The sequence below is a fragment of the Fulmarus glacialis genome, unplaced genomic scaffold (genome assembly GCF_000690835.1).
Source record: "Fulmarus glacialis isolate BGI_N327 unplaced genomic scaffold, ASM69083v1 scaffold13955, whole genome shotgun sequence".
Lineage (NCBI taxonomy): Eukaryota > Metazoa > Chordata > Aves > Procellariiformes > Procellariidae > Fulmarus > Fulmarus glacialis.
Window position 1 is genome coordinate 106,008 of NW_009212430.1, and position 11,790 is coordinate 117,797.

An 11,790-nucleotide genomic window follows, 5' to 3' on the forward strand; every position below is an offset into this window, starting at 1 on the left:
TCTTTATGTAGTGGTTAATTCTGCTTTCACTGTATTGCTTTTGGTTTTCCTATTGATGGGAACAGTTTATCAGGCTTAAGTACAGGTCTACAATTTATTTACTGTAGCGACTTCAGCATAGCTTAGGGACGGCTGAACTGGACTTGAACGAGCTAGTTGAGTGCAACACTACAGCTTAGCAGCACCGACACCCCAGAAAAATGGCACAGTGTTTGACTAAGGCACTTCAAGCTTCCTAAACGCTATTAAAAGCCTTGGCCACTGAAGAGGAAAACTGCTGCGTACCAAGGAGCTGCAGGCAGCCCACACCAGGGGCTCCAAATGGGATAGGACTTCTGTACTGAAGCCAAGAGACCCCGAAAGAGCTTTCTCAGCTCCATACCCCCCCAGTTTCTACCCAGACCCACTTATAAACCATCAAGTTCTCCTGGCTAAAAGCTTTCCTCTTCATTCTGCTCTTTGAATCCCCTCTGGTTTTGAATCCCCACAGTGCCTCGCACAATAAACAGGATGCAGTTTCTAACAACTTTGTCCAAGTCGTCTTCCACTGCTAACCTAATGATAGTGCATATTTCTCCCAGTGCTGTTGAATACTTTCCAATTTCCATTTAGAGCCATTTGGCTCACTCAACATAGACAGCATTTGTGATATTTGGCAAATTACTCTTTTTTCCTCATGCTTCCTATCTAAACCAATATCTTTCCTCAGGGAAAGGCTAATGGTTCAGTGTTGCAGCAAAGAAAAAAACCCTATCGTTCCCAGCTCCAAGTAGTAATCCATTTGTACCCTGAAACACGAGAGCTAGTATTTAGTGCGAGTTTAACTTGAAAATATTATTCCACTTACTATAAATGTGCCTGTTTTGTACAGCACAAAGTGTGCAGGCAGCACTTCATTTTGAACACAGCTAAAATGATACTGTCCTCAGCATCCCATGGCAATAATTTCCTTGCATTAATTACAGCCCTTAAGAAAGTATTTCCTTTTATCGGTTTTAAATTTGTTTCCCTTAAATGTCATGGAACCTTGCCCCAGCACCTGTAATATGGCACAGGGGAAGAGGATTGTCAAAATGGCCTCGTGCATTAATTAACTCCGGTATCTTCATCTCTTCTCGCACAGAAGCCCCTCTTCCTGAGCCTGTAACCATTGCCATCACTGGACCTTTTCTGTTGCTTTGCTTTGTCCTTTTTGAAGCGGGGCGGCTAAAACGCAGTTTTCAAAGTGAAGATTAGCGCTGTGATGAATCTTTGACTTCTATTCGCTGGAAACATGAATCTCCCTGTTTGACATTTATATTCTGCCAGTGTTTCAAAATGAATATAAATAATGCAAAATTTGTGATAATGTGATTTCTTCATTCAATTTACTCAAATTTCTGTCCCAATTATACATCCATATTTTTGAAATTATAAGTTATTGCACCAGCGTGATTGATACAAATCCTTACACAGAAATATCGGTAGTCCTAGAGGAGCAAAGGGCAGTCCAACTGGCACACTAGTTCTGCCTGGCAGCGACTGATACGAAATACTTATAATATGTAAGAAGTCCCGTACCAAAGACTGCGGACATCATTCCTCCAACAAGCAAACATTTTCACTCTGATCACTCACTCACTGTCAATCTCACTGTCAATAACTTGCATCCCCAGTTCAAATGCTAGTGCATTAGTGATAAATCTACTTTTATTTTAACCGTATCTGAGGAGGTGGCTTATTAATCTCGCATAGCAGTTCCACTAGCTAAAGAGTCAAAAGCAGCCATCATCACGTGTCAACAGGCAGGTAGATTTACTGCAGTGAACTATACGCACAAAGAAATGGGAAAGGAACAAGAGAAGACATCACGAGTCACTCAGCTCCTCTTGCCACATGCAGCAGAGTCCTTTATCAGCGACTCCGAGCAGGCAGCGAGATGACCTCCCCAGTCTGCACCCAGCAGACGGCCCTTTCCATCCTACCAAGCTCCCAGCAAGCTGTTGGCAGGGGTGCGTTATTCTTTCCATCTCCCGCTTAAGGTCTGGAGAACGTCATACCCAGGACAACAAACCTGGCACGGGAAATACAATTTCTGTGGCCTCATGGCCTATCACACATGGAAGGCCAGAGAGATTGCTTGATTGCATAGCTGCTGCTGGGGAAGTCAATTCCTCCCCAAGCCAATAGTCACAACCACCATCTTGTCTTTCTTATTCCACTCATGTGAAGGACCATAAACAGCCATCTCCAGGCCTCTCCCTGCCCCACGTTCTCCCAGCCCCATATTCTCCCTGACACAGGAATAGCTTGGCCCAAGACCGTCTTTAGGACAGCAAAATTCAAATGCACTGAGAGCCCAGGGGTTCCTCCCAAACACCTCCCGTGACACCGTCTAGATGTGGATGCAAGAGAGGTTGCATGATGTTTTAATCAATGGAGTCAGGGTTCTTGGAGGAGGGGTGCTCAGCTAATTCGGGCAATTAGAGCAGAGATCACAGCCTTAGGGCTGCTCAGCAGCCACCTGGACATTTGACAGCACTCAGACTTCAGGTACCTGCTGACAGTATTTAATCTTCAAGACAAGAGATCCTAATAGGGTGCCTGTCATCAGCCCCTTTCTGGGACCCAGAGGAAGCCTTTAAGAAGCATGACACCACCAAGAAGGACTATCTGGGGCCGGGAGAGGAACATCAAGGGTTTTTCTTCCCTATATGCTTCCAATACCTCTTCTCCCAGCTACTTCTCTTGCTGCCTGTAACACATACTGGGAAACCAGACAAAGCAAATTCCTAGGGGTGGCCTTACCAGGCTCAAGCTGGCAGCAGCATTTTGGATGAATCATATGGAAAAGGCAGACTTTACAGGATGCCGCATTGGTAGGAAGGTTGAAGACTACCCAAGTGAAGGGCAGAGGAGACACAGTCATGGCATGAAATAGCAGTCTGTGGTCAGAGGAAAGATATTTGTTCCTAGGGCAGTGCATGGGTGAATACGGTCAAGAGGGAAGGCATTTTATCAACCATGTCAACACCTAGTGGCATTTTAATCTCTGGTGTAGGCAGGACTTTGTTGATAAAGGTGCCTCTACATACATATGGGGAAAGACCGATTCCTACACACTACTAACTTTAAAGCACTACCCTCTCCTTCGTTTTACATTATTTTCACATGGCCTGGAACTGCCTTGTTGACATTACAGTCCAGGAGCTTGGCAAGTTTGCAGAGCAACTATAGCAAAATCATTTACAAGTCACAGGACTGTGAACAGGCATCTGAAAGCAATAAACAGGTTTTTAATGTTCGGGGTTTGTTTTGCTTCTTAAGCTCTCTCATTGAAATAAAAACTGTCTGGATTGATTTGCAGAGCCATGAGAAGTGTATGCATTGTCTATTGCCAAGTTTCAGACCAGAGGGAGTTTTGACAAGAGCTATATACCTCAGAAATAGGGTTGATCATAGAAGTTCTAACATTTCCATAACTATAGCAACACAAATGGCACAGCTAAGCATTCCTGTTAATGAGGCACACTTCAAGCAAGCAATTGCCATACTTCTTGTTATAGTAAAGTTCTCAAGAGAGCCAAGGATTTCATTTCTGCTTCTCCACAAGCCAGCCAGGATTTTAAGATTTTTTTTTTTTTTTTAAAAGGAATGCTCCATCGTACTAGTCAAAAGTTTCTTAACTGGGGGCTGGGGGGGTGTGGGGTGGTGGTGTTTTAGGTTTTACTAAAACATACACATGCTTTTTGATTCTCCAGGTTTGGTATACCAAGACACCACTGGGTAAAGCACGACTCAGAGCACTGGCAGACAGTGAGAAAGCAGGAAAAGGAAAAACAAAAGAAGGAAATAAAGGAAAAGGGAAAAACTAGCTTCCTCAATAATTTCGCGTCTGGCAATACCAGTCCCAGCTCTACTTCACTGAAAGGGGGAGATGCTAGGAAATAACTTCAGAATAATGCACCCCAAGTTATAGCTATTCCAGGAAAGAGAATTCCTTTCTGAATGAATTTTAAAAAGTTTAAAAAAATCAGATGAGACATCAATGTGACATGTAGCTCTCAGAGGATAAAGAGTTAATGACCACTGACTTGCTCAAGCGTTATTTATTCTACGAGGTTTTAGGGGGCAGAGAGGTTCATTACTCAGGACTGTAACATGCCATCAACTTTTAGGCTATACTCATTTATTTCAGCAAGTAACTCTCCTTAAAAATTGATGTCACATTAATGTCTTTCATTACTTTAATATCCTATATGCTTTATAAAACTAACTGCTTTATATATCTGTAGGTCTAATGTGTTACAGTTCTCAATAAAACTATTACAGCTATAAAGACTGCTTTTTAATTGGGATGGATTATAAGACACTTAATGCAATCTACCACAAGCTGAATATTTACATAGCCGCACGAGGACCAGCACTGTTTCACCTTCTGATGCCTCATCATGGACAAATTCATATATGTGGATGTTAGCAGAAAGCATTAATAAGCAGAACAAAAGCAAAGCGGTCAGGTGGTGTTCATTTTGGTGGATGTCCCGAGAATCTATTTTGCAATAGAAAACAATGCCCAATTACCTTGTTTGCACAAATAGCAATATACCTGTTGCTTAAAAAAAAACGTATGTAGCAGAACAGCAGCTGTAATGGCATTCTGGAATAGGCCTGTTGAGCTTTCTAAAAGGTTGTTTCATGCTGTGTTAAACCCAATCCACCTAGACCTGCTTCAACTTCTTCTAAATCCAGTCCTGCAAGCTCTGTTTAAGTAGCCCACTGGTGAAAGTCTGCTCCGTCACATTCAGAGCCCACACATGAAACCGTGTACAGATGTAGCCTGTGGGATCACGGTGGCTATTTCTACGTGCTTGAGCAGCAAAACATGAAGCTCCGTGCCAGGAATGTCTTCTGCACAGAAGGACCTCAGACACTTGGAGGCAGAGATTTCCCGGTCTTGTGCTTTGATGTAGTGTCTCCTACTCAATAGAGCCCATTAGGCCCAATATCCAAACATCACAAACAGCAAGTGCAGGGAACCAAACCTTCTCAGAAACACGATGCACCAAGTGGTCCATGATAGCATTTGATAGCATTTCAGTTGATAGGCAATCAATCTTGTTTGCTCACAAATCAGCAATTTGGGGGGCGAGGTATTTATAAACAGTGGTTAGAACACCCTAAAGCTTTGGGACATCCTACATGACAACGATGGAGCCAGTGCTGCCTTTATGTCAAGTACAGGATCTCATTCCCTGGGGTCTTCTACAAATAAGAGCCACAAAGACCTGTTTTCACCTCTAACTGCAGCATACCTATGTTGACTTGACAATGAGTAACTCACAATACCTATTTAACTGGAGACACAAGGCACACCATCCCCAGGGAGTCAAAGGACCTCTCTACACCATCGCTACAGACAGGCTGGGAGGTACCAGGAGGGCTGCATTGCTGTAGGAAGCTGGTCAGGTTTCCTCCAGCCCAGGCCAGGCCAACCTGCCTTTGGGGGCGGGCAGGCTGAGGACAGCACATCACACATGCTCTGCCGGTTACAATTCACTCCGAGTATAGCACTGCTCACGAAGATCTTACCGATATGTCTTCTACGTAAGAGGGAACGATCACGTTTTAAACATTTCTGCATCTTTTGTACCACCCCAATGCCTTACTCTTCTGGCTTCCTCTACTAGAGCAGAGTTACTTCTTCAAAAATATGGTGGCAAGTGACTTGTAGAAAATGTGCTTTTACCCAGATGGTCAGTACACAACATGCTTTAGGACAGAAACCCTGCAGAAAGACAAAAGCCCACCCAAAAACCTGCTTGAGAAGCTTCTCTAACAAAGCTTGCTGGTATTGAGCCTCTCCTATTCCTAAGAGAAACCCACTGGAAAAAGATGCTCCTGGAAACAGCAAAGTCTGAACAAAAGCCCAGAAAGATTCCTACAGGCAACTAACTGCACAGAAAACAATTCCAGTAATCATATCATTGAGCACAGCAGAGGGAACGGGATGGCTCTGGTTAATAAAGTGAATTTCCTCCCCGAGGGAAGAATAGGCTGCCATGCTATCACAGCCCCAGCTCCGGCTTTTTGAGGTCCTCTTTGGCTATTTTCAGCTGTCCCTGAATTTCAGCCTTCCAACCTTGAGGCTGCATCTCCAGCCCTGCCGAGGGGATCCAAATGACAGGAGAGGAAATGCTTGCTAGATCTCCTCTGTGCAAAACCTCAGGACGTTTCTGGTCTAGGCAAGTCCTTCCCCCAGCCATCCCAGCAGTAATCTGGCTGCTAAAGCCTCGCCATGACCCACACAAGGGACCCCGCGAGTATGAGCTGCCAGCCCCTGGATTTAATCGCTTGCGACAGAGCAGCTACAAACTTTGGCTTTCCTTCCTTTATTCTTTCTTTGCAGACGCTTGCTTGCAGCGGGCTGCTGGCTTCACAAATTTGGCGGCCCATCCAAATTAAAAAAGGTGCTCTTCAACTTCATCCTCGGTGAGAGGAGCCAGACTCTCCAAAGAAGTGGCAGGGTTTGTGTTAAAAACCTCATTGCTGCTCTCATCTGCAAGAAAACTAATTTGGATAATTCTGTCCTCAATCTTGCAGACAGTGGAATACTCCTCTCCACAACAGGTTTGACAGCAGAACGTGATGTGATGAAAAGACCGCATTTAGGTTGGACGTAAGCAAGCCCATTAACTAATATTTCAGCAGGTTCAATGCAATCTTAATAGCGAAGTAACACGCTGACTGGCAACATCCATCTCCAGGGCACGACTCTGACCCCATGCAGAAAGGAGGCATGAACCTCTCGCCTTCCCAGGTGTGCTTGGCAGGGCAGAAGCCGGTGGTTTTTCCTCCAGTATTCACCAGTTTACTGGGAAAAAAAGCACTGGGGCAACTCAACCTCCAGGTGTAACTTGCAATGGTGGCTGTCTTCGGTGTAAACTGCATTTCTTTTTTTTTTTTTTTTTTTCTCCTCCTTTCCTCCGTGGGGACCTGAGGCCACAGCCGGTGTATCTACAAGCAGCTCCGTGGGTGCAGGGGTGATGAAGCAGCAGTAAAGCAGACAAACTCTGCCCTGCGTAGCTGCCAAGCCCTCGCTCTCCTTTGGAGAGTCCTCTCGGGGGGATGGGGAGGGAAGAATGAGGAGCAGTTTTAATGCTATTTATAATTATTATCACAGAAAGTGCAGCTACTTGAAAATGAAGCCGTTACATCAAGCAGAGCCAACACACAGTAATTTCACTGTCAACGGCTGAACTATTCAATTAAGTGGCCCTGGCTGGATCTCCATCGCCCATCCCGCTGCGAGACTAATAGTGCTCTCCCAAGGAACGCTGCTAGAGATGCTCTACCAGGTCTGCAACCCAGATCTCTACCCAGAGATCTTTCACCACAGAAGAAAAAAAAACAAAAAAAAAAAAGGAGGATTGTGGCTTTGCAAAGCCCAGCTGCACGGCAATTGCGCTCTGCTTTCCAGCTGCAGCCTCCTGGCACAGCAATCCCAAAATCCAATAAGGGAGGAAAATCCCCTTTGCTACACCCTATCCCTAGTTTCCAGCAAGAAGTGAGTTTTGGGAGACAGCGGAGAAGGGCACCAGGCTGCTTTGCCTCCTGGTGTGGTGGTGGGAGGTAATCCAGCAGCACCAGCAAAGTTGAGAAAAGAAGCTGTCATGCTCATTTATATATGTAAGTGATCTAGAGAATTATCGGCTAAATTATTTAAATGTCCCATTACTATTAAATTACTGGGCATTCATTGTAAGAACAGTCATAATACAGTAACTAATTTGGTATTAATGTGAATGTCAGCGTTTCATTGCAGTTATTTTGTACTTCATCATAAGATAATTTACCAATAAATTAATTGGCTTAATTGCTTCCTCCAAACCCAGGAGAACTACATACGACATGACTTTTTAAGAGGGTTTGTGCTCACTCCCCGTCTTTCTGCTTTACCACAGCAAGCGGGAACCCCCCTTTGAAACACTTGGGGAGGAACAGCTGAGAAAGAGGGAGCAAAGTGTGACTTCACTCTCCCAGGGGCAATAAAGTCTTGGCATAACCCTGCCCTATGGATTTTAATGTGCTTTAAATATAGCCCGCGAGGCCACGCTTGGAGCAGGAGCCCAGGTTTCAGTGCCAGCTTTGCAGGGTCCTGGGTGGTGGGCAAGGAGCACAGCCCCAGCACTCGGCCACCATCCAAGGCAGGGGAAGCACCTGGGAGCCATTCTTGCCCACCTCCTTGTTGTACAAATTCCTCACATCACCTTCACCTCCCTAAAATGCCAATAACCTCCAATACCCATCACCTGGGCATCAGCCAAACCAGCCAGGGCAGAGGCTCCAGCTGCAGCTGACAAACCTTCTGCTCCAGTTGGAAATAAGTTACTACCAATTTGCCACAAGGCTCTTTGCAAAAAAAAAAAAGGACATAATTAGGATTTCAGGTGTGTAGCGGATACCCTGCCTCAGATGAGATGTCTGCCAACTGATTTAAACCCTATCAATAAGCCTGAGAAGCACAAGCAGGTTACCATAATAACAAACCAAAACCACGTGGAGCCTTAAGTCATGAGGCATCACCTCCACGCTGCTCTACAGCGCCCACCAAGCACCCCAGGGAAGAGCCCCCGGTCTCTTCGCAGACCCCCCGGTCTCTTTGCAGACCCCAGGCACCATTCCTGTTGGCACCCGTGCGGGAGATGCTGCAGGCATCCCAGCAGCAAGATCTCAGGGATGCAGCCGACCCAGGGCAGCCCCGGTCCCGCGCAGCCAGGCAGGAGGGCTGCATCCTCGCAGCAAGGAGGGAGGAAAACCAGCCCTCGCTAGGTAAAAGGCAGCAGCCGCCATGAAGTCAGGCTTTCGCAATGTGCCTCGGGTATTATTAGGTCCCTGGCTTATGTCAAGCGCTCGGGTTATGCCGCTGTGGCCAGAAGCCCTTTAATCAGACACTAACTCCTGTTAAAAGCGATGCCAGCCCTTGTCTCTGATCCCTGCCAATTTTGCATGAGCTATTTTGCCTTGCTAGCCTGTACTGATTTAGAGACGGGGTTATTGGGAGTGCCGCTGCCTTCCTGAAAGCCGACTCCTCCAGCACCGGGATTTTTACAACCAGCACTGAAGCTCTCTGGCAACCACAGCGAGTCCCCTGGAGCTCCCACCCCTCCCTTCCCCAGGAGCTTAGGAAAAGTTTACTGCTGTTTTCTTCTCCAGGAGATGGGAAAAAAGCTCCATCGAGAGCCCAGTGGGTAAGGACGGCTATTTTCTCCAGTTTCTTGGTTTAAATGTTTTTTAATAAATTAACAGGGCTCTTTCGCAAAGCGCTGGGAACAGATTGCACCGGACTCGGTGCTTTGGCACGTGCTCCTCCACCATCAGGGAGAGCTCAGCCCAACTGCAAAATGCTGCTAAATCGTTATTTATGATGATTCGCCCCGGTCCTGGGCAGCCTGCATGGCACCAGGCTGGCACGCAGTCCGGCTGCAGGTGGGAACAGCCCAAGGGAACACATCTCCTTCCAGCACGCCCTGGCCAGAGACGAGTCCCAACCACGAAGCGCCTGTTGTAGCTTATTAAGTTACCATCGGAATTAAAAAAAAAAAACCCCGACATTTCTCAGCAAAACCCCGCAAATCCGGTAATACAAAGAGAAGCTGACTGTTCTATTAACTCCCATCCTGCATCAGCAATTTTCTAAAGTGTGGAAACGTTATAATTGACTTTTCTGCTAGTAGCAAAATGTCATTTTTTCTTAATACTTCCTAAGTCAGTAATGCATTTCAAAAGCCTCTGATGCCACTACCACAACAGGACTTACAAATTAGCACATTTTTAGCTTTTCATTAAACACAATACCAAAAAAAAGACTCATCATATTAAGGTTTCTCTCCTCATTATTGAAAGTACTGTGACTTTGGAACTTCGCGCAGCAAATTATAATGCACTCAGCCTGGGTCCATTGTAAATCAGGGCTTCAAAAAAGGTGTCACGTAGTCGGGCCCTCTTTAAGCACTGAAAATATTGGAGTCTATTTGAAAACGCCTTATGTAGTCTCTCACTAGCCTTGCAAATCATCACAGCACCGGGTAGAGCTTCCTTTTATTTTTTGCCTCGTGGCACCAAGCCATTTCTATTCCGACCAGAAAAAGAGGATTATTTCTTGCTGGGATTTCAAAAAAAAAACCCTATACCTAAGATAACAAGCTGCATAAAATCCCCAAATCATTTAGGGCTCTTGTTCAGCTTTGCACAGCATCCGTGGGGCTGTCTTCTTCAAAGGAGAGGGGGTTTCTCCAGCCGGACCCCCGGCTCACTGCCCCGGGATGCCCCCGGCCGACGATGCTTTTCGGAGGCCGCCGCTAAAACGCTGTCATGGTGCAATCAAAGTCACGGCGCCTACGCGGCTCCGGCTAATTCCCGAGCTCCGCGCTGAAAGGCGGCTATCCTGGGAGGATGCTGCAGAAGAGGGGCCATTTCTTTTGCAGAGCAAACAAGCTCCGGCCCGTTTTGTGCACCGTTGCCTCCTGCAAAAGCACCAAACGCAGCCCTTCAGCGTTACAGCCCTCGACTGGAGTCCCCTTTCTTAGCAGAGGGGGGAAAATAATAGGGGGTGTGCCAGCAGGGAGAGGCTCGCACCCCGCTCCTGGACCCCCCAAACTAGGAGAGGGCATTGCCAGGCTCTGCTCCCACCTGCCCAGCAGCCTTGAGGCCAAAGGACGGGAAAGGCAAACTCCACACCCTTTCCTATTCCTCCTAAAGGAAACTAAACACATTCCTAATCTCTGCTTCGAGCAACACCAACGCTGTGCAGCTTCCCATAGGCGGGATGCTCCTCTCCTTAACAATATTCATGCTTTAAGTTGCTCAAACTAGCAAGAAAATCATCATTAACAAGACAACTAAGCGCACCCAGCAGCAAAAGGGAAGAGAGGCATGGAATAAGGCTTGTCAGGAGGGCAGCTGCAAGCCAGCAGCAACATAAAGGCCATTATCTAATATCTTCTTCCAACTCCCCTACTTGAGGCTTCTACCCTGCCTCAGTTTCCCCAACTGGGCGCCCAGCAGCAACACAAGGCCAGGATTGATGCAAACATTGGGAAGGGGTGAAGGACATCTCACAGCACAGGCAACAGCAGCACCAAAGCCCAAAATAAGCACCAGAGAACAAGGAACCAGGAGGAGGAAGACCTGCAGAGGAGAGCCAGATACCAGCACCACAAAAAAAAGCAAACACAAAACTCACCTTCTCTCCCTCAGAGAGTCACAGCTTCTGCATGGACATCCTGGGCATACGGCCACCAGGAAGGAAAAGGACTGCAAGTGCTGCTTTGCCTATCATTGCCCAAGAAACCACCCCAAAGCCCACAGCCAACCAACAAACCCTGAAGAACCCAGGGGCTGAGGCTTTTATTGGGCTCAGTAGATGACCTGCAAATGGGAAACCCAGCCCACCTGCTGCCTCCACAGCAGGAGAAACTCATCAGCTGCTGCAACGGGCCTTTAGCAAAGCCAACGGGGCGAGTGGGTCATGATGCCCGGGGACCTCAGCTGCTTCTCCTCCACAGTTTTCTCTAGCAGGTGTCCAGGGTGAGGTCCTAGTGTCCACATCAGGCTTTCACAGCATCTCAGCTGGGTCTAGCATCAGGTAGAGCCTTTTCTAGAGGTTTCCTTCCAAAAGCGCAGTCTGAGAGCAAAAATCATTTTGATGATAGCATTGAGCAGGCAGGTCCTGAGTGCATGGGACAAGGGATGTGAGGGTCTCTCCAAGGTCCTTGCTGCCCCATTGACCCACTCATGAAAAGAAGGAAA

General features: G+C 46.8%; 1 protein-coding gene across 1 annotated transcript in view; it reads left to right on the top strand.

Moving 5' to 3' along the window:
• The window catches only part of IQCA1 (IQ motif containing with AAA domain 1), a gene marked incomplete at its 3' end in the record, with an annotated part of 99,052 nt that extends 95,257 nt beyond the window's left edge, over positions 1 to 3,795 (top strand). The window contains exon 18 of the mRNA XM_009577884.1: positions 3,741 to 3,795. Within this exon, the coding sequence (XP_009576179.1) occupies positions 3,741 to 3,795 (55 nt within the window). The remainder of the gene's footprint in view (positions 1 to 3,740) is intronic.
• Positions 3,796 to 11,790: the final 7,995 nt, after the last annotated feature.